The sequence below is a fragment of the Numida meleagris genome, chromosome 8 (genome assembly GCF_002078875.1).
Source record: "Numida meleagris isolate 19003 breed g44 Domestic line chromosome 8, NumMel1.0, whole genome shotgun sequence".
Lineage (NCBI taxonomy): Eukaryota > Metazoa > Chordata > Aves > Galliformes > Numididae > Numida > Numida meleagris.
This window is the reverse complement of record NC_034416.1, coordinates 12,703,106-12,724,310: the sequence shown is the minus strand read 5'-3', so window position 1 is coordinate 12,724,310 and position 21,205 is coordinate 12,703,106. Positions and strand designations below refer to the sequence as shown.

General features: G+C 40.7%; 1 protein-coding gene across 3 annotated transcripts in view; it reads left to right on the top strand.

Annotated features, from left to right (window-relative positions):
* ZDHHC15 (zinc finger DHHC-type containing 15) overlaps positions 1-20,709 on the top strand; it is a 28,439-nt gene extending 7,730 nt beyond the window's left edge. For 2 of the 3 annotated variants that reach the window (XM_021405796.1, XM_021405797.1), the window contains 6 exons: positions 570-690; positions 2,612-2,744; positions 3,910-4,036; positions 5,454-5,563; positions 11,928-12,011; positions 13,161-20,708. In XM_021405796.1, coding sequence (XP_021261471.1) covers positions 570-690; positions 2,612-2,744; positions 3,910-4,036; positions 5,454-5,563; positions 11,928-11,971 — 535 coding nt within the window. In that variant the 3' untranslated portion in view covers positions 11,972-12,011; positions 13,161-20,708. Of the gene's footprint in view, positions 1-569; positions 691-2,611; positions 2,745-3,909; positions 4,037-5,453; positions 5,564-11,927; positions 12,012-13,160 lie in introns of all 3 variants that reach the window. The other variant, XM_021405795.1, reaches the window with a different exon arrangement.

Below are 21,205 nucleotides of genomic sequence, written 5' to 3'. Positions count from 1 at the left end.
TCAAAAGTCACACAGACACTTCCCCACCTGAACATCTGCAATATTCTTCAGTTTTGAGGGTTTTCAGAACCCAATTTATGAGACAAATGCCTACCATCTTTTCTGCACTCCCGTGCTCTTTAATTCTAGAGTTGCCCCTTGCGTGGAGAATTATAATGAAATTTGTTTGATTTGTTTTATATGTAACCAAACAAGTGGTGAATCTGGCTCCTGAGCTTTGCACATGAATAAACATTAACAGAAACCCTGGATGTGATTACCTCTGCCAACAAGAAGCAGACACGAGTAATTAGGGACTGCCTCTGTGACAAACGTCACCAGTGGTACCAACTTGAAATCAGATTTCTAAAATACGAACTGTGCTTTTACTTGGCAGAACAAATTTTCAAGTGAAAAGCTGAAAGTCTTCAGCTCTGTTTCATTTCAACACTAAGGGGAGCTATTTATTAATGAAATTGTGTTGTATAATCGAGAGGCATAGTAACTTCTGTCCTGCCCAATGTAGCATTCATTGTGTTGTAACTGTGTGCCGTATGTATCCTGATTCCAACTTTGCTTTTCTTCTCTAGGGTGAATAACTGCATTGGATTCTCTAACTACAAATTCTTTCTACTCTTCTTAGCCTATTCTTTGTTGTATTGCTTGTATATTGCTGCAACGGTCTTCAAGTATTTCATTAAGTATTGGACAGTAAGTCATGGAACCTGGTTTTTTTTTGTATCTTCTGAGTCTGGTGGGATTTAGTCACTCTTACTACTTTTTTGCTTTCAGTCAAAGGAGGGGCTGTGTTCATTCCATACATTGGGGATTTTTGGTTTTTTTTTCAGCAGCCCCTATTTGAGTTTAACTTCCAGTATGTCTGAAATGTACAAAGAAAATTGTCTTCAGAAATTTCTCATTGTAGAGTTATCTTCTAGAGAAATAAGTTATTTCCTTTTCTTGTACAAATGTGTTCAAACATATGCATCTCAAATTCTTTTGAAATTTATCACAAGTTTATTAGCTTAGAAAATTCCAATGTTGTTCAAAAGAAGATACGCTTCACTGAATGAGAACTCAGGATTGCTATTTATAGAAATATTTGGATGGTTTTTCAATATGCATTAGGGTGTATCATCAGAAATACCACCGAAGTCAGAGGTGCTGCACGAGGATAAGCACAGCTTGAGTCAGGTTAGACTAACATTAGACATGAATGTGGTTAATCTTCCCAAATCAAAATACAGCTGTTGTTGGCAGGCCGGCCCTCCTCATTTAAAAATATAGGCAAAAAACAAAAGGTGTTAACAACCAACTTCTTCTAGTAATGGAAATAGTTATCTTCTAGGTAGACATTCTTAGCTGTCAGCATTTGATGCTTTTTAAGTGGTTGCAAGAGTACCTGCGATGTATTTCTGTCTTATTACAGGAAGCCTTTAATTGTGGGTGGGTGGTTTTCTTTTATGTTGTTTCCTGAACTGCCTGGGCATATTTCTTTCCACTTTGTATTGTTGTCTTAAGGATTAGGCCCCTTGCCCTTAAGAGGAAGAGCAAATAAAGGAAGGTGCAGAGTGCAGAGCCTGGAGTTGCTGCCATACTCTTTACCATAACTGATGGTTTTCAGACTTTCAGAGAGTATCAGTCCCCTTCTCTGCAATGATCCCAAAGTGTAACGTCCTGGCACCGATCTGTACATACATCCTGAACAGTGTCAAAAAATTGTTCATTTCCTAATTCCCATATGACTCTCTCCTTAATATAAAATTGGCTGAAATAAAGCATGCTTCTTATTCAGTTATCAGTTATCATTTATACGCGAGCAGTGCCAGCTGGCAGCTCCAGTAGAGACTGGCTTTGTATCTCTAGACCTTTTGCTTCAATGTCCCCTGTGCTGCTAACCCTGTATGGCAGCATTTAAGTAACTTTGCTGTGCATTAACTTGGAAATTTCTGATTTTTTTTAATGGCTAATCACTTAAATGAAATGCCTCCTGAGATACTCGTGTGGCACTAGCAGGAATTATTTTTAATACTAAGAAAGACACAGAGACTCTCTGACTGCATCCATGTGTTATGCATAAGCTGAGAAGTAATTTTTTTTTATCTTTGGGATACCCACAGCCCATCTGTAGATGTATGTTTATGAAGATTGGTTTTTGACCTTTCCAAACCGTATATATCCAGATCTAACTTTACTGAGTTGCTTCAGCTGTGGAAAAGTTCAGGTTTTTTGGCCATCTCCTAAATTGAAGTGGTGCGGTATTTAATGTATGCATAGGGCATTCAGCAAAATGGAAATGAGGCTTCAGGAGCTTGTCCCTGCCTATTCTGCTGTGGACACAGAACATTCTGGTGCCTAGGTGGGAAGCTGTGACTGTACTGGCTCTGTCAAGTACAAAAAGCAGCAAAACACCACTCTTTCAGCTTTGGTTACAGGGGGAAAATGAATGGGATCATTTCTTCATTGTTTCTTTGTGCTTTTTGTAGGAAGTTGCAACTCATATTAAAAAAAAAGTTTGATATGACAGAATAGGAGTTTTAGAGGATAGCTTTGCTAGGAACAAAGAATGCTCAGCTTTTATTTGTTCTTATCACTTGTCCTGTGCTGTTTTTTGTTTTGTTTTGTTTTCTAGGGTGAGCTGACTAACGGACGTTCCAAATTTCATATCCTTTTCCTTCTCTTTCTGGCGGTTATGTTCTTCGTTAGCCTTATGTTTCTGTTTGGCTACCATTGCTGGCTCGTCAGTAGAAACAGATCTACTTTAGGTAAGGCTCTTTAGGTGAGACACAACATTAAGTGGTGCTAAATGAAGAGAGAGGGGAAGAAGAAAACACATTTTTGTTCTACTTCTGTATATTCCTGCTGGCTTATGAGGGGAGGAGGATTTAGGGCGTTGGAACAATGCTGTAGAAATTTGTCACTGCAAGTAATCTGTGTTTATTAGCTGGTGTGACAAAAGCTTTGTTAGGGAAAGTAGAGCCTTAAAATACAAGAGTCCAGTTACACAAATGTTATGCATGTGTATAACTACATTTGGTGCGAAATGAGTGCAGCTTTTCAGGAATAGTGGTTGCTTATGCTCATGTGCTGGAGTGCATTCTAAGTCAGCCAAGTAAGGTTAGGAAAAACTATGTCTGTCTTCATTGGCAAAGGCAAAGAAATCAAGACTGTAAAATGACACCAATGAAATGAAAATCTCAACCAGCATGATTTTATGGAGTGATTTCATTTGCTTTCATTGGCTAAGTCTTTCATTTTTAAAGATTTTTGGCTAAAGTCCTGTAAGAAAACACAAAGTTTAAGCAACTATAAAGATTTTGTATAATTATGAACATTAAAACTCATTTTGAGGGGCACTGAAGCTCATCTAGCCCAAAACATCAGCCCTCTGCAGCAGCTGAGAAGGCAGATAACATTGTTTCTTGTGCACTCTAGATTCTCCTTCCCCCTTTTTCTTTTACTAATTTCATTTCTCATCGTAACAGAGAGTCTGTCTGCGTATGGTTGTTACCACTGCTTGTTCAATATATCATTAATGAATGAGGCAGTTTAAATCTCCAGTGCCACTTCTGAAATATGCATTGAAGACCAACCTACTTAATTCTGCATATTTTTTATTTAGAAATTTCTACCCACTGAAGTTCAAGTTTCATGCAAAGATCTTTTAACTCTCCTTTGTAGATTACACAGTCTGTCTGATCGTTTCATACAGTTCACGTGAAAGACCAAATTCCTACCTTCAGTTTGAAAGTCTTCACAGGCTTGCAAAATAAAAAACCCTGTTATTTTGACACTTTGTATCTTTGTAATGCTAGTTCATAATCTGGCAAATGATACTCACTTTAAATGGCTACAACATGTACAATCCTGTTTTGGTGTATTTGGCACTGATTTTCCTTTTTTTTTCGCTGAAATTGTATCTATGTGTAGAGGCTTTCTCAACTCCAGTATTTCAGAATGGCCCAGATAAGAATGGATTCAATCTTGGCTTTGTAAAGAATCTTCAGCAAGTGTTTGGCGAAGAAAAAAAGCTGTGGTTACTACCTATTGCCTCCAGGTAAGTAATTATCAAGTCCATGCTACAAGCTGATACAGTTAGCTAAAGGGGTTGACTTCTAAATCTCTAGTACAGCCTGGTGTATGATGGCATAGTAGCTTGGCTACTATTGCACATTGCTGTAAAAGCACCAACAAACACAGTCTGTGCTAATCCTGTACACGAGAAGTCTGGAAGTGAAAGCTTTCTGCCAGGTAAATGCACTGCACAAGGTGTTCGAACTTTCTGGGCTCCTGTGACTTGTGGATAGATGTTCATTACAGATACTGATTTATTTGTGCTTCAGACTCCTATGGCTGAAAGAATTAATGCTGCTTAATTTAGGGGAAGATGTTATTTTGGCACTTAATAGACCTGTAGTAAAGTATACTCGAATTCCTTTAGTTATTGGACACAATGTAAAGTAACTTCCTAGCACAGCAATTCACAACTTCTTCAAGTAGCAGTGTGTAAGTTTAAAACCCGGTTGCATCCCAATTGCCATCTGTTTTTTGCTCCTAAACATAGTCAGTGGAAAAGATCATCAAAGGAAACCCTTCCATTAATGAAAGACATTGACATGCAAGTCAGAGGCACATTACCATTCAGTATAGTAATTCTGGAGAGAGCGCCCAGCTAATTTTCCTTAGATGAAGGAAAAGGTCTGATGGTTGCATCAGAAGAGAAAGGCATTTCAGCGAGGTTGCAGCTTCTCTACACTGCTGGAATTTGGGTGTTGCAGTGTGGAGAAGAGCAAACTGTAACATCTGGTTTTTAACTTTTCTAGTTTACGATACATGAATTTGAATTTCAGTCATTTGTTTCATATCCAGACACACAAATACTTTTATAGTTGGTGAAGTATAACAAAAACACCTTTTTCAATTTTAGAATTTTGCGGGGGGTATTTTTTCCATGTTATCTACAAGTAATCTTACTTGTCCTTCAGTAACATTTAACTAAGGTTGGCAATATTTTCCACTTGGCATCATTCGAACATGTAAGTGTAATTTCTGCCCTGAAGAGTCTATGCTATAAGTAGATAAAACGGGTATCATCATTCCTTAAACAGAAATGTTTTCCCCAATTCTCCCTCACCTCTAGCTGGCCACAAGTTATTTTTTTTTCTTTTATGTCTGAGGAATTTGATCAAGTTAGACTTGTGTAAATTCTGCTGAAATCACTTCATCTGGACTGCAGGCTTTAACTTCTAGTCTCTGAAGAGTTTGAAGGAATTCAGTCTGAAACTGCTCGCTGGTAACACTTGGTACCTCAGCTACGACAAAAAATAAACACAGTGTTTTTCACAACTTAATAGCATATTAAGTAAACATCAGATATTCAGGCAAAAGAAAATGTTGCAGATGAAAGTGTAGAAACTATAGTCCTTCAAAATTGCTGTTATTTACAGCATCTTTCTTGGTCTTTTGCTGTGCAGCCAGGGTGATGGACATTTTTTCCCAATGAGAGCTTTGTGTGAGGCTCAGAATCCTCTCCTATCAAACGAAGAACAGTGGGAAGATGACGGAATAGATGAGGAGCCTCATGGTAAGGCAGCCCTAAAGGAAATGAGTTGTGTCTTGACCTGCATTGACTAATGCATGAATAACAGCAGCTAATCAAATTAAATTAAAAGTGTTGGCTAAATCACTAAGCGTCTCTGGCTTGGGTAATGAATACAGACTAAAAATAAGCCCTTCTTTGAAGCCGGTTCCCTTTTTTAATATAGTTGTAGCTTTCTACTTGCAATTAGATGTACTAAGAGGTGGTTACTCAGGTGCTGCAGAGAGGAATTGAAATCTCCACAAACTGAGTGTACTTATGTGTAAATGTTGTTGTACGCAGCACAGTTACTGGAGGCGTGAAGTTGTTTCTGCAAAAATGAAAAGACCAAGAAGTATTTTATGCGCATTTCTCCTCTGAAAGTTTGACTATGTGTATGCAAGCACCTGGATGTGGTTTTACATTTAGGAAGCTACTTCATACTTCATTTGTTCACCCTTAGTACGGTAGTTCAGAAATTCATCTGGTGTTGATGCTGTAACATCTGTGAGTTAGACAGTACCTAGCTATGTGCTATGTCATCTTCATAAAATAAACATATGCCAAGAGCAGTTCTAGGTGAACTGCCTTGTTTATACAATAGATTTGATCAGCTTCCAAAATGGTTACGTACTTTTTATCCTATGAATGTCCTATTAGGAAAACAACCTTCTATGTGAATCCATTCATTGATCTTTGCTAGATGCATCCAAAATTACTTTAATGATTTATTACTCTTCTCTGATTGATTACTATTCTCTGCTTAAACTTGAGGGTTATTTTTCTTCCATGTTTATCATCAGACCTTTGGTCTTTGGAGAATACAGTATATATCAGAAAATCAGGGTTGATGTCAGAGACAGCGTTCGAGGGTTCAAAATCCTGCCACTAAGTTTAGCAAGAGCTCATTTTTGGCTTTTTTTTGAGGACCAAGGGTGTCACCCTCATTTATAGTAACAATAACTCAGCAACGCTGCTACACCGTTATAGGAAGTACAAGAAGAAACTATATGGAAGAAAGGGACAGACTCTTTAGTAGGGTCTGTTGTGATAGGACAAGGGGAAATGGTTTCACACTGAAAGAGGGGAGATTTAGATTGGGTATAAGAAAGAAGTTTTCTACATAAGAATGATGAGGCAGTGGCACAGGTTGCCCAGAGAGGTGGTGGTGCCCCATCCCAGGAGACACTCAAGGTCAGGCTGGATGGGCTCTGAGCAGCTGATGGAGCTGGAGGTGTCCCTGCTCATTGCAGGGGGGTTGGAGCAGATGGCCTTTAAGGGTCCCTTCCAACTCAAACGATTCTGTGATTCTATGAAAGACAATTAGATTCCCTTGAAAGAAATACCGCAATCACCATGTGTTGTTTTTTTTTTTTACTGAATGGTGAAAGTATGGCTTTTTCAGAAACTTTGCAGTAATGTTCCCTTTCATGGTATATGTTCTAATGATATGAGCTCAACATATGTTTAGGAACCCATGAGAAAACCAACAGTCTTGGTTAAAAGGGGAAACAAGAATTTTCCATGTGAACTTCTTGTATACGTGTGTGAAATACTGTGTGACGAGCTATTTAATCCAAACAGCACGGTATTTGCACTTCAGTCTCTGGTTAGGTCTTACTTGCAACTGCTAGTTCAAGTTACTCCACTGCGAAATAAACAGTCTGTGGTTTTTCCAAGGCACGCTGCACATCCTGCTGGGAAAATGTACTATCCCGGTTTTTGTGAATAGAACTGAAGAGATTTATTTCAGCTTTACTGCAGATAAACTGCTTTAATTAGTTAGTGTTTGTGTGCTAGAAGACTATCTGTTCCTCCTGTTTTGTTCAATATATTTTGGCAGTGATAAGGTAACACAACTTGACTGTAAAAATAACAAAATATGGTATCTCTGCGTGTTGCTTATAATTCCTTTAGAAATTAATCTGAAGCTCTTCCAACTTTTACAAAGTATAAAAACTCTCTAAATAAAAAAATCCCTAAGTATGAAGATGTTTGACAGTGATATGAACTTTGGCCAAGCCAGATCCCGGAATCTGGATTTGGAGCTTAGATGAAGTTCCACAGTTTGTGGTGCTTATAAAATAGCTAGTCTTTGTCAGTGTAAAAAATGATTTGTAATTTTATTCCAAGAGCCTGTAGAACTGTAACAGTGGTAGAATTAGAATGTCTTACTGTCTTATAAAAGCCAACCTGAGACAGTATAAAGACAGAAGAGCGAGAAAATGGGCTGAACACGCACTGTGAATGGGTGGCTAGCTGTTAGTATATGGATGCTGGTTCACTATTGGATGCTCCTGTGGGCAGTGCTGCAGGTCTGGGAGCAGCTCACAGCAGAAATGCAGCGTTCAGTCTTGTCTGTGATCCAGTATCACAAGCACAGTGAGGCACAAGAGCTTTCAGCAAAAAGCTTGGTAGGAGACAAGGGTGCCCAGATCTTGCACTCTGCAGGTTCTGCGTCTTTCCATGACCACTGGGTAGGGTCACAATTAATTCAATAACACAAGTAAAATATTTTTGTTCAATTTGTTTTCATATGCAACTTTTGGAGCATCTTCTCTGAACTCATTAATGTTCCATTCTGCCTGCGCAGATAACAAATGTCTGCTTGTCATTTTTATCAATATAAAAGATGCTGGGGGGCGGGAGAGATGTATAAGGAAAGGTACCAGGTTTGTTCTTTTTCCTATCACCTGCTTGTTCATCACCTAGACAAAGCAGGAGCTGAGTAAACACGAAAGTTCAGATATGGGAACTGGGATTATTCAGTCTGAAGAAGAGGAGGGTCAGGGGTGACCTCGTAGCTCTCTATAACTCCATGAAAGGAGGTTATGGTGAGGGGGGATCAGCCTCTTCTCCCATGTAACTATCAACAGGACGAGAGGGAGTGGTCTCAAGTTGTGCCAGGGTGGGGTTCAGGTTGGGTATTAGGAAAAACTTCTCCAAAAGAGTGGTCAGGAGCTGGAATGGGCTGCCCAGGGAGGTGGCTGAGTCACCAACCCTGGAGGTGCACAAGAAATGATTAGATATTGTCCTAAGGGACATGGTTTAGTGGGGATATATTGCTGGTAGGGAGACAGTTGGTCTGGATGATCTTGGGGGTCTTTTCCAACCTTGGTGATCTGTGATTTCAGTCCTGCAGTCTTAGGAGACTGCACTGCCAGCTGCACCAGGATCAGAATAATAACTAACTGTCCTCTTGTGTTTCAGTGGAGTCTGTCTCCTAGAGTTCCACCTGTAATTGCTCGTGCAGCTCTGTTGTGTAGCAGGACTAGAGAGGGCTCCCTTCATCAGTCCCTCACTCCAGGCTCGTGCGGAAGGGAGAGTGAAATGCCATAGAAATAATGAAAAGGGAGGAGCACAGGAGCTTGGTTAAGCACCTGTGTGGTGTTCTCCTGCCCAATTGCATTATTGCACTGTGTTGCTTCCACTCTGATTATTTTGTGTCTGCATAAAGACATTTTAAAATCAGGTCACTTGGATACCAGGTTTGCTGAACATAAAGGGCACTTGGGCTTGTTCTCTCCTCGAGAATCTCTAACTGAAAGCAAGGAGGTGAGGCAGCTCCATCTTGGGCCATTTTCATAGAATGACTTAGGTTGGAGGGGACCTTAAAGATCGTCTAGTTCCAACCCATGGGCTGGTTGCCCCCCACCAGATCAGGCTGCCCAGGGTCTCATCCAACCTGGAACTTAACATCTCCAGGGATGGGTCATCCACAATTCCCTGGGCACCTTATGCCAGGGCCTCACTGCCCTCTGAGTTAACATTTTTTCCTATCATCTAACCTAAATCTCCCCTCTTTCAGTTTAAACCCATTCCCAGTTGTCCTGTCACTATCACACTGTGTAAAAAGTTGGTCCTTCTCCTGCTTATAAACTCCCTTAAAGTACTGCAAGGCTTCAGTGAGGTCTCCTCAGAGCCTTCTCCAGACTGAACGCTCCCAACTCCCTCAGCCTTTCTTCGTAGGAGAGGTGCTGCAGCCCTCTGATCATCTTCATGGCCTTCCTCTGGACCCACTCCAACAGCTCCACATCTTTCTTGTGCTGGGGGCTCTGGATCTGGATGCAGTACTCAAGATGGTACCTCACAGAGGCAGAGTTTTCTCAGTCATCTTATCCATACGGTTGTCCTTTCCTCAGATATTTAAATGTGCCCCTATAGGCTGGGTTTCTGTTACATATACCCTGACTCACTAAGGTTTTTAGTGTTTCATTCAGATGGAAAAAGCATTGTGGGGAAGGTTGTTTTTTTTTTCATTTCTTAGTGAGAGAGAGACTGAAAACACCTTCTTCCAGAGACATGGTAAATTGATTTTTTTTACAGATTTATTAATGCTCATCTCTTATTCACGGGCATCTGTTTAATCTGTCTAGCCAGAGAGCTACCCCAAATCGCATGCTGGCACCTTATAAGGTTATCAGATCTTTTCAGAGAATTCATCTATAATGCATTTGACGTGTTGGTTGAGGACGTGGATGTGTCAATGCTGTGAATGCCGCACTCTTTGTCTCATGGAGCCCGGGATAGCACAGCCATTTCTGTGCACTTATAGCAACATCTGATCTCTTAGAGTGATTAATAATTTAATAATGTTTCATTTTAACTTGTACAGAAGGGTTCGGTGTGAATCAAATCTTTCCCAAATTGTTCTCTCTTCAAAAATTTGTCATCTGTACTGAGCTACATGTTTCCAGCAGAAGCCAGCATATCCTGAGCAATAGGTGGAAGCTGCTGATCTCTCTTGATGCGATGAAGCTTCAGGTGTCTGAAGGCATCTGCTTTGAATTTCAATTCAAATTGGTAGGAGCCTAATTAAAGGAGCAACATGTCCTGAGATACCAGCTAATTTGGCAGAGCAGTCCTTTGAGCAGAGAAGTCATCTGTTGTGATTGTAAGGATTATATTTCTATCCATCGAGAAATTTTAAAAGCTGCTTAGATGTTGGAGGAGAGCAGAGATGGCTCAGACAGTGAAGTGGTGCATTGCACAGCGCAGTAAACTGAGACAAAAGAATAGATTTGCATCTCTGGAATGCAGGCGTGATTTAAATGTTTAAACTGTCTGGCAGAAGATTATCATAAAGCAAAGCTAAACCTTGCATCAGTGACTGCATTCTAATCAGTTTTTAAATCACGAAGGGCTACCTGCGGAGGAATCTGCATCAGTTTAACCGAAGTCATGGGTAAATGTATTTAGTAAAACCGATATGGTTTTAGCAGTCAGGGGAACAACTCCAAAAGTGTACATTTGGGAACTGGAACTTTTTCCTACAGATGCTGCATATTTTCAGGGTTTTGTTGGTTGCCTTTTAGTTTTGTGGTTTGTTTGGGTTTTATTGGTCTTCTACCTTTTTTTTGATAGGGCAGTTTGTTTTACTCAACCATGCAGGTGGGGAAAGGTACTGTATGACAATCTCCCTCTTTCTCAGGCAGGCTGTGAAGATAGATCTACATATAGGTTACATATAGATGTGTATACAGATTACTTTGAGATTATTGTGCATTAGTTACGGTCATAATACAGTTCTGCAGTAGAGCAAAATATCATTGTTGCCTACAATTAGCAGGATGCTATTACCTGTAAAATATGTAAGTAAATATGAAGTATGAGCTGCTTTCAGACCAGTTAGTTCAAGCAGACTACAAGTAGTTGCAGACTGCTGTCAGATTGACCCCGAGCTGCTGCTTCACCAGATTAAAGGAGCCTGACTGCCTCGACCTCTCTATACAAGTTTTTGGTAGAAATTTCTGTTTTTGACATCTGATCTGAACTACTTCCATGTAGTAATATTTCCATGTATTAGTACATTACCATGTGTTAGTATATTAGCATGTATTTCTACCACTTCTCTGAATACAGTTGCATTAGTACAGAACGTGATTTCCTTGTTCATTAAGCTCTGGTGCCCTCACTCCCTTCTGATAGAACAGTTTGGGGAGAATGCATTGTAGACAGAAACAATGTTCTTTTACTCTTCCTTGTTTTCTCACCAGTGCTTTTTTTTTTTTTTCTTGGAAGTCATCAGCAAATGAAGTTCTCTAAGCTTAAGAGTGTCCAGATTACATCTCACACAGTAGAAGTAAAGCAGTATAATTTTCTAATCAGAATGGTCTGAAATGTTCCATTAAAACTGAAAGATTTTTATTTGTCATAGCGGCTTCAGAATTTGTGACATGGTTATGAAATAGATGAAGCCAATAATAAAGTAATCTCTCTTAAAAAACTGCCGTTCCGTTAGCTCTGACAAGTGATTGTCTAATTTATTTGCAATGATTCTTAACAACACACTCCCACATCTAGTGACAAATATATTCTTAGTGAGAAAAACAGATTTACTTATCTAACTACTTTGTCTTTTATTGTACAGATTCCGGTGAAGCTGCATCCCTTGCCATAGAAAGGGAGACGTAGCGGTTTGAAAATGGCAGCAGTAGAAAGCTTGTTCAGAAAGGTCAGTATATCTTTCTTTCTTATCTTCAAAGCAGCCGCTCTGCAGGGAATCTGGAAGGTAATCTTGAACAGATTTTGATTTTAGCACTTACCTATCTCTCATGACACTTGACAGTCATCTAATGCACCAAAAGCTTTGGTGCAGCACAACTATGCATGGTAGTATTTCACCAGTACATCTCCACCTTGTGCAGAAATACATTGTTTAAGAGAACCTAAAAGAAAAATAGTGTCTGCCTGATAGCCCTGGGCTGTATGTTTGGATATTTTGTGCAAGTGCCAAAAGCACTGCTTGTAGGGGGAGGTACAAACCCTGCAGCTCCTCTGGTGAATGCAGCAGGAATGATTCTTTCCCCTAAGCTATTCAGTTACAAGAATGGGAATTTGTTCTGTGTTTCATGAAAGGTGTGGGAAGGTGGAGATACGCTCTTGAAAAAACTGAGAACAACCACGCTGTGTGCTCAGTTCACTTGGGAATAAGTGGAAGTAGCTTGTAATGCCCACATCACCATTACTCTGTTCATTTTTCTTCATTCTTAAGAAACTTGGATACAACAACAGATGATCTGGTTTGTGGAAGGTGCTGCTGCCAGGGCATTAACACAGAACACTAATTTGTTCTGACTTTCAAAGCAGTGTGGGGGTATCCTGAAATGCACACTCTTGCATTAAGCTGCAGACAGTGTCCTCTTTGGTCTCCGTGAAGTATTTTCACAGTAGAGTACTGTTGAGCAAGATTCAATGGATATCTTCTACTGTCCCTCTTCAGGAGGTGGAATAGTTTGGTAGAACTTTCCTGTCTACTTGCCCTGGATGTTAAATAACTCGGTGTTGTATGTTAAAGCAGTGTAATCCACTGCTTAGTTCTGCACATCAGTAGAGCAACTTGGGATTTTTACAAATGGGCTTCTTGCATGTTGTAGATGCAATTCCATTCTTTGCCACTGAGGAAAAAAAATAAAAAAGTGTTTCTTCTGTAGGTAGTCATTGAGAACTACATACTGCCATTCCACTGAGGGAGCAATAAAGCAGCATTTTCCCTGTGATTCTACATGACTTTAAAATGATGCTCAAAGTTAAGATTAGGCAGACATATATTCCTCATCAAATCAGGGTTTGCATTGCACATTTTTCTTTATTTAAATTTCAGCTTCCCTCTCAGGAGTCAACATCCCTTCTCTCTGCATGGACTTCAGTTTTGAGAGGCAGAAAATAAGTGGATCTTCACGATGTAAAAGCATCAAGAAGTATCATTTGATTGGAATCTGCATTCTAGAGTGCTTCTCCAGATATCCTGCTATCCAGATGTTTCAAGGCTTTATAAGTTTAAGTTATGGAGTGAATGGAACAGTTTTACGGAGTGATTCTGGCCAGTCTTCCTTGGCCTGCTCTCTTTATTTTATAAATAATATATATTTTTTATTCAAAGTAGGTTTAAAAAAAAAGTATTGATGCGAGTGCATTTCCAAAGGCCTTTTCATTTTGCAAACGTCAGGGACTTGAGTTCTCAAAATTCTTCCAAGCCATAATATTCTTGGGGATGGTATTTATACTGAGGCTGATGCTCTAACCTTCTCAGCCAAGTGGCATTTTCTAGAATGTTTAAAGTTCTGAGTCTGTTCAACTCAATGAGAGTCTGTAGACTCACTTAAATTTGGCACTAAATTGATAGTTGATATATGTGTGTTGAAAGAAAAAGTGCTGAACGTGTATATATACATGTGCAACTGTGTATGAAAACAGAACGATCACATTGCCAGTATTAAGATTCAAGAATATTGTGGCCACAGATGCTTTTTTTTCTAGGAGAGTGTAAATATCTTATAGTTTGTGTTACAGTGCCCTTCAATCCTACTTACGGTTACCTAAAGCGCAAACAGGAATTTTAGGCAGCACAATGTGCATTAATTGCTAGGGCTAAAAGGACAGTGTTTGCACGGTAATTAGAGCATTATCAACTCATTCCCGGGCCCGTGTTCCATGGAAAACCTTGTGGAGTCAGAAAGGAAGGTGCAGATTTGAAACACCTGCATTGGAAATGTGTGCTGAATGTTTAGCTCCCGCAGTAGCTTGGGGTTTGCATTCTGCCGAGGTGGTTTTAGTCCCATAGTGCTGAAGAGACTTTTGATGTACTGAATTATCTCAAACCTCTTCCTCCGTAGATGTATTGACTGATATTTAAAAGGTTTTTCAGCCCCAAGAGGTGATTAGATTCTTTATCTTGCTCCATTTGCAGTCAGAGGAATGTATTGCTATCTGTACTGTGTGGAGTGGAACTGAGAATTTGCTGGCAGGATTTTTATGTATTTTTCTAGATCCAAGTCACTATTTTATCTGCATGGTCCAGACCTGGCGACTCCATCTCTCCTGTTTCAATGAGGTGCATGTTTACTGAATTGGTATACTGCTTTTAAGATCATTTGTTAGCGTTTTCTATCCTGGTTTTGTGTTCGTTCATCAGCCTGTTCGTGTGGGCTCTGACTACAGAAGCAGTTGTCGTGAGTAATCGCCTGCTCTCAGTATCTGTTGGTGATAGGCCTTGGCTACAGATTACGACTCTTCTCCTCTTTCCTCTGTTGTGCTACCAGTGGAAGTGTGTCAGTGAGACAGAAGAGACGTGCAGAGATGTTTTGTTGATGAGTAGACGTTTAACTACCTAGTATAAACCATGCCCTTTGGACACGGTGTTTTGTACGTCAGACTGTGCTTAGGAGTAGCACAGGCAATAGACTGCAAAAAGTACTACTGCTCAAGTGTAGTTCTTGAAAATTGGGGCGGGTTCTCCCGGTCTAAGTTACTCTGTTTTCTCTTTAGAGTTTTACAGAATGCTCTTGGAATGTTCCTACTACAGCCGCTTCGGTTGGGTGGTTCTGTCGCCAGGTGGCTGCTTACCACTGAGACTATTTCTCTTGTTAAATCTAAACTTGCATTTCTGATATGAATCTCGTGCTGAGTTTTAAGCTGTGAAAGGCAGCAGTAGAATTGATCACGTCATTTCTGGTAAAATGTATTCTGGAGGGGGATTGTGAGAAGGAGGTCCCGGTTAATTGCAGTAGGAAACGTGTAGGAACTTAGCACCGTTACTTGTGTATTTGTGCCTTTAAAACTCTAAATTCCTTGCATATAAAAGCAGGAGGATAAATTGCTGACTGTTCCATTCTGCCAGCTGAAGTGTGTTTTTCAGATAGTAATATCAAAGCTGCGTGTGAATCTGTGTGGATTTACGAGAGTTTTCTGAGCAGGTTCTTGTGTCTTTCTGAGTTTTGGTCCTGTTTACAGCTGCATCATTATTTTCATGCCGTTTCTCTGCCAAGCAAAGCAGCAGAAGAGCTACCTGAAGAACTGCAGGCGGCATCCCCGCTTGCTGGCTAGCTGCAGCACTGTTCGTTAGTTAGTAAGTAAAATCCGTTTTTGTCTCATGATTATTATTCAAACAGATGTCCTTATGATAACGCAGCTATCCAGATCAGATTTAGAAGCAGCTTTAAAGGTTTCCAAATACTTAAATGATGCTTTGGCATCTTTTCCTATCTTACTCTTATTAAATAAACTTGCTTGTAGTTAGTTACGGCAAATTTTCCTTTTTCTTCAAAGCAGCTCAGCTGCACGAACACTCATGCAGGTAAAAATGATAAACAGTGTGCTAGCTCAGAGCCACTTCAGTACCTGCAGCAGTCAGGTTTTTGAGTGCTTCAGGATGGAATATGAAACAAATAGTGAAGTAGAAAACATTCTGGTGCGTCTGAGTGACTGAACAGACTCCATTTTGTTCTCTTCTGCTTAACTGAAAGAGAGACACTTACTCTGTGCTGAGTATTTGTACAGTGTATGCTGAATTCGAGGGCAGTGGGTGCTGTGCTTTAAGCCAGCAGCAGCTCAGCACCCCCCACAGCTACTCGCTCACCCCCCCAGTGGGATGGGGGAGAGAAATGCAAAAAAAGAAATAAAGTAGAACTCATAGGTTGAGATAAAAATTATATACTAAGACAGAAAAGGAAGAGGAAAAAGGATAGCAGTAATGATAATTATGTATCTATCATCAGACTCTGAGCAGCAGCTGCTTGCCCAGCCAATTCCCCATGACTTTTGAAGGTTTTTTCCACGTGGTGCCCTATAGTGTGGAATATCCCTTTGGCCAGTTGAGGTCAGCTGTTGTGGTTCTGTGCCCTCCCAGCTCCCAGTGTCCCCTCACTGGCAGGGCAGTATGAGGAGTGGAGAAACTGAAAGGTCCTTGGCTCCACACAGCACTGCCCAGCAGCAGCTAAACATCAGTGTTTTATCAACACTGCTTTTCTCCTAAAGCCAAAACACTGCATCATAGCAGCCACTACAGAAGAAAGATCAACTCCATCCCTGCTGAAAGCAGGACAGCTGGGCGGGCTCCTCTGCCTCCCAAGGTCAAAGCTGATGCAGAAAGCTGCAGTGAAAACAGTCTGGGGGTTGTTCACTGAAGCTGTGACTGAGTAGCTGGATCCCTGGGGGGAAACTGTTCCTCCAGCTACTGCTGCTGAGGTTTGTTTGCTCGGTGCATTATTGCACCTGATGCTTCAAACGTCACTGCAGATGACCTAATGAGGAGAACACTGTTTTTTCACTTGGCATTTTTGGCCTTTAAGAAACCTGTTCATTAGAGATCTGGGCAGCATTAAAGCAGTGATTTTGACTGCACCTCCTGCTACCTATGGCTTTAAAGCTGGGTTCCTACTTAGTTTATTACTTGGCTTTGTTTTCTTAGATTCTGAAGTAAAGTTGCACACAAAGAATGTAGTATACACAGGTTCTGTCAAATCTGCTAGGTAAGTCCACTGGAAAACAAATGCTTCAGGCTGTCTGCAGGCACTGCTGCAGGTAACAGAACAGCTGAAGTATTCAGCTGAGTGCATGTTCATTTTTTTTTAACATGCAGATAGCTCTTTGAGGGGTAAAATCCATTTCCACTTTCACTGGTGTGGTCCTGTAGGCTTGATCCGCGTGACGTATTGTGGAAAAGGCCCGAAGTAACTTCTGTCCTCAGTGTATATCAGACTGCCAGGAGTTGTGGAAGCATCTGTCCGTGGAGAGCAATTGTGTTGGCCTAGCTTCATGTAGCCAAGGGAAGTGGGAGAGCGCTCTGTGCTGCCAGCAGGCTGCGGGCACAGCGATGCTCGGTAGTGCACGTTGGGCCTCGGGCTGCCCGCCGTGCTGCCGGGTACTGTCCAGACTGCTTTGCTAGGAATGTGGGAGCTGGAGTACAGCCACCAGAAGCTGTAATTCTACCAGCTGTCATCAGGTAGCAGTGTACACGGCTGCAGTGAGGTGCCGTGTCTCAGTATCGCACACCTGGAGTGTCTCTGGAAATACCGAACACAACAGTGAGCTTTGTTCACTTAAATCAGGGTACAGTAGTGTGAGAATTCAGCCTGTGGATGGCATACCTTGCCTTTGGCCTCCCTCTGTTTAAGCATTTTACAAATGCTTCATATTGTGGGAGTGAGGACTTTTCCAAGTGGATGCCATCGTGTGAAAGAATTCTCTTGCTGGATTTTACTGTGATACCTGCTGCCCTGTCATATCCCTGTTCTCTTAGGCTAATGCTCCGAAATAATTCATTACTAGCAACCACCTCCTCACCTCTCCCGTTCCTCCCATTTACATTCAGGTAGGCTGTACTCTTAGGGAAGGCATCATATTGATGCCTCTGCAGATTGTATTATGCTACGTCCTATCTTTGGCCGGTGAGTGTTGTCCAGGGAATTAGGACTTCAATAAGCATCACTGCACTGCGTTTTTTTTTTTCTTTTGCTGAATTGGTACAGTGTTTTTGGAGTAGAATAAGATTGTATTCCTCTGAGCAAGGAGTAGTACTGTATGTTTTAGTAGGCTGTACTAGTGCATGTAGTGTACTGTAGCCGATGGGGCCCGGGGAGCTTTTTAATAGCACTACAGCAATGAATGTTTACTTCCTGGAACAAACCAGAAATGTGATTCAGCAAAATCTTTAAGAGCTGTAGTTTTTATATTCTGTATGCTGGTGTGGACTGAAAGCACAACTTAGTAGTAGTTACAAAACTTGATGTGTAAAGTCTGTAACATAATATGAATGTAAAATGTCAGGGAAAAATAGAAATTAACCTTTTCTTCCCTGTAGTTAGATATAAAGGAAGATGTGTTGCAATGTATTCAGGGACCAGCTGCCTCCGATGTAGTTGTTAAGCCAGCAGCACAGATTTGCTGTTTGCATGGCTGGCTCATTCATGAGTGTTGAATTAGCAGGCTAAGGAGGTACTGTTGATCTTGTTTATTAAGCCAGAATTAATTAACTCAGAGTCACATTTTCATGTCCATAACTCTTTTGGTACAAAGTTTAGAAATTGATCCATACTACTTGAAAATAGCTTGATTTTATTGATATTTTTCCAATTCTATCAGCTTCTGTTTTGTTGCAGAGCACTTGTTCCGAAGCCATCAATTAAAGCATCTCCATGGTAGAGTGGCTTTTTTCATTAAAATAACGGTCTGTCAAACAGTTGGGCTGTGATGAGCATGTCCAGGCTGTGGCATTACGATGTACTCTTCCTGCTTAATGCTTATTTCCTTTTCTGGTAATTAACATTGAGATTGTGGCTGCCCTTAGTTTTGTTCTAGCTCTACTTTTTCTCTTTTCCCTTCTGCTCTTCCTGCTGAAGATATAGTTGAAATATCTCAGCTTTCAGCTGCTTGTGCTGTTTTGTTTGGATACTAACAAGGTGAGTAGGTGTCACTTGGAACGGCTGGGCCATGTATTTTATTTCTAACTAATCTTCATGTTTGTCAGGGACCGGTTTGTGATTCCTTTTGTTCAGCTTGCTTTGCTCACAGCAGTGGGATCCAACTTCCTGCATTGCTTTTCTGTTTCCTAAAATCTTTATTCGTTTTCTAGCTTCAGTTTGAATTGTAAGCCATGTGAAGCAAAATGTAAGTTTACTTTTCAAATATGAGCATATAAGCTGGTTACGCCTTCATGCTGCTTGAAATACGTATTTTTTTTCTGCATAAGGTTTTAAGATTTACAGCAGTATTTGCTAAAGCTTTAATGAATATCAACCACTGTTTTAAAACAAAGTAGGTTTCTGTTCAGGAAAAAGAAAGGATAAAGGGATCATCCTTGGTTCTTATTTCAACTGTCCTTAAAAAAAAAAAAAGCCACAATAGGCTGCATCAAATGCTAGTATCAAACAGCTGATGTAACTGAGAGGCGTTACACCTGATGGAATTTCTGGAATCTCAGGACTTAGTGGGCTTAAGCTTCTTGTTGGGGCTGCAGGAAGGAAAAAGGTCTTTGTCCTGTCTGTCTCCGTTCTGGAGCTGTGTGCAGATCACCACTCTCCTCTACAAGAGAAATGAAATTCCAGTGGATTTTTGAAAACGCTGGCCTGGTTTTTTTCCCTGCCTGTTCCTGGAGGACCCAGGATTTGTATGAGATTCTCATATCAGCATCTGGCATCCTGCTGATGTAATGAAGCCCCTGGGTTGGTGCAGACGTGGCCTCCAGTGAGGAGCAGAGGAGGTATTTCTGACTTAGAGATGATGTGAAGAGGTACGTGGGACACTTGTGCTGCTTTGAATGAACTCCATGTGCAGGTATTCTTCTTTGCAGTGATGCTCACTTGTAACTTCCTGTTGTGTGCACTGATCGCCTCGACCTGAGCTATTCCAGCTGATTCCTGATCACAGTGTTGGAGCAGGGAGCCTCTAGTACAGCTTCCCTCTGGCTAGCAACACAGAAAACAGAGAAGCTGCTGTAAATTACTCTCCCTGTTCAGCTGCTTTTCAGCTGAGAATCGTTTGTCGATTTGCAAGTGGGTATCTCAAAGATAAAACTTAATTAACTCTCAGGATTAGATTTCAAAATCTCTCTGTATGTTAGAATTCAGCATTAGAAGCAGTTTTTATGTTGCTTTAAAGTAAAGCACTTTGGCTCGTTAATGTCAGTTGATGGTTTTGATTTGGTGGAAAACCTTGCATGAAGCAGGACACGAACCAACAGCTGCTTTGGGACTGGTCAGCTCCATCTGAGAGCCAAGATACTACCTCTTCAGCTGGGCCAGGACTTTCTCTGTAAACCACTGTAGTGTAAAGAGCTTTTCACATCAAGGAGGACTGGCTTCTCAGGTTCTGTGCCAGTAACTGCTGAATTATTTGAAACAGTATAATAAGGTTCATTTTATTGATTTATTACTTTCAGTTGCTTGAGAGGTAACCAGTATGGCCTGGTGTTGGTATCTATAAAAATCCCGAGTCTGCAAAACCTGCATAGTTAACACTACTCTGTTCAACAAAGGAATGACACTCAGAGCTATGTTGTTTAATACTAATTTCTGATCCCTTAATTTTGTAGAAAGCAAATGTTTTCCAGGGAACATTGCACAGTCTGCTGACAGCATGTGGATGTTTAGTAGAGTTCAGGAGTTTAATGCTGTTGCCAGCATTGATACTTTTGATATCAAATGCGTTTTTACAAAAGCTTTGGATACTTGTTTTTACTGTTCAACAAATGTCTTTAATATGATTGTTTTGTGTATGTTTCACTAGCATTCCCACGTGTTTGTATGGTTTCTACAGGTGAATATACTGTACATTCTGCTTTGTCATTTTCTATTATGGTTTATACTAGAAAGCCTGCATGGTTTGTACTGTACCGCAGGCAAGGACTGCATTAAAACCATTTTTGGTTAATTTATTATACTTGTGAATTCTTATTTCCTAGGTCTTACACTGTTTTCCCCTGAGCACGGGCTATCTCTGGAAGCCTTACGCAACTTTAATTAACTGGAATTATTATCTGGAGTAGAGAAAGTTCGTTTGTACCAAGGAATGGATTCACAGAATCCTGCTGCCTTGTCCTAACAGTGTTGTTTGCAGCAGCCAGGCCGGCAGGACGCTCACCTTCAGCCACTGGACAAGAAGTAAGCAGCACCTGCTTGTGCTGGGCTTGAGGGCACAGGATAATCCTGCATTTCCTAGAACACGGACCTTTGTAATGGGAGTAACGGACTGTATCGTTTTGATCTATCCATTTTTCAGGGTTGTACTAAAATGAGATACCTAGCTAGTTTACACGTTGCATATTGTACTTACTGCCACAGATCAGAAGGACAAAGATGGCAAACAGATGAATGCCTAATCTGACTGATAGAGCCTGCACTGAATGCTTTGGAAGGGTGCAAATCAAAGGGA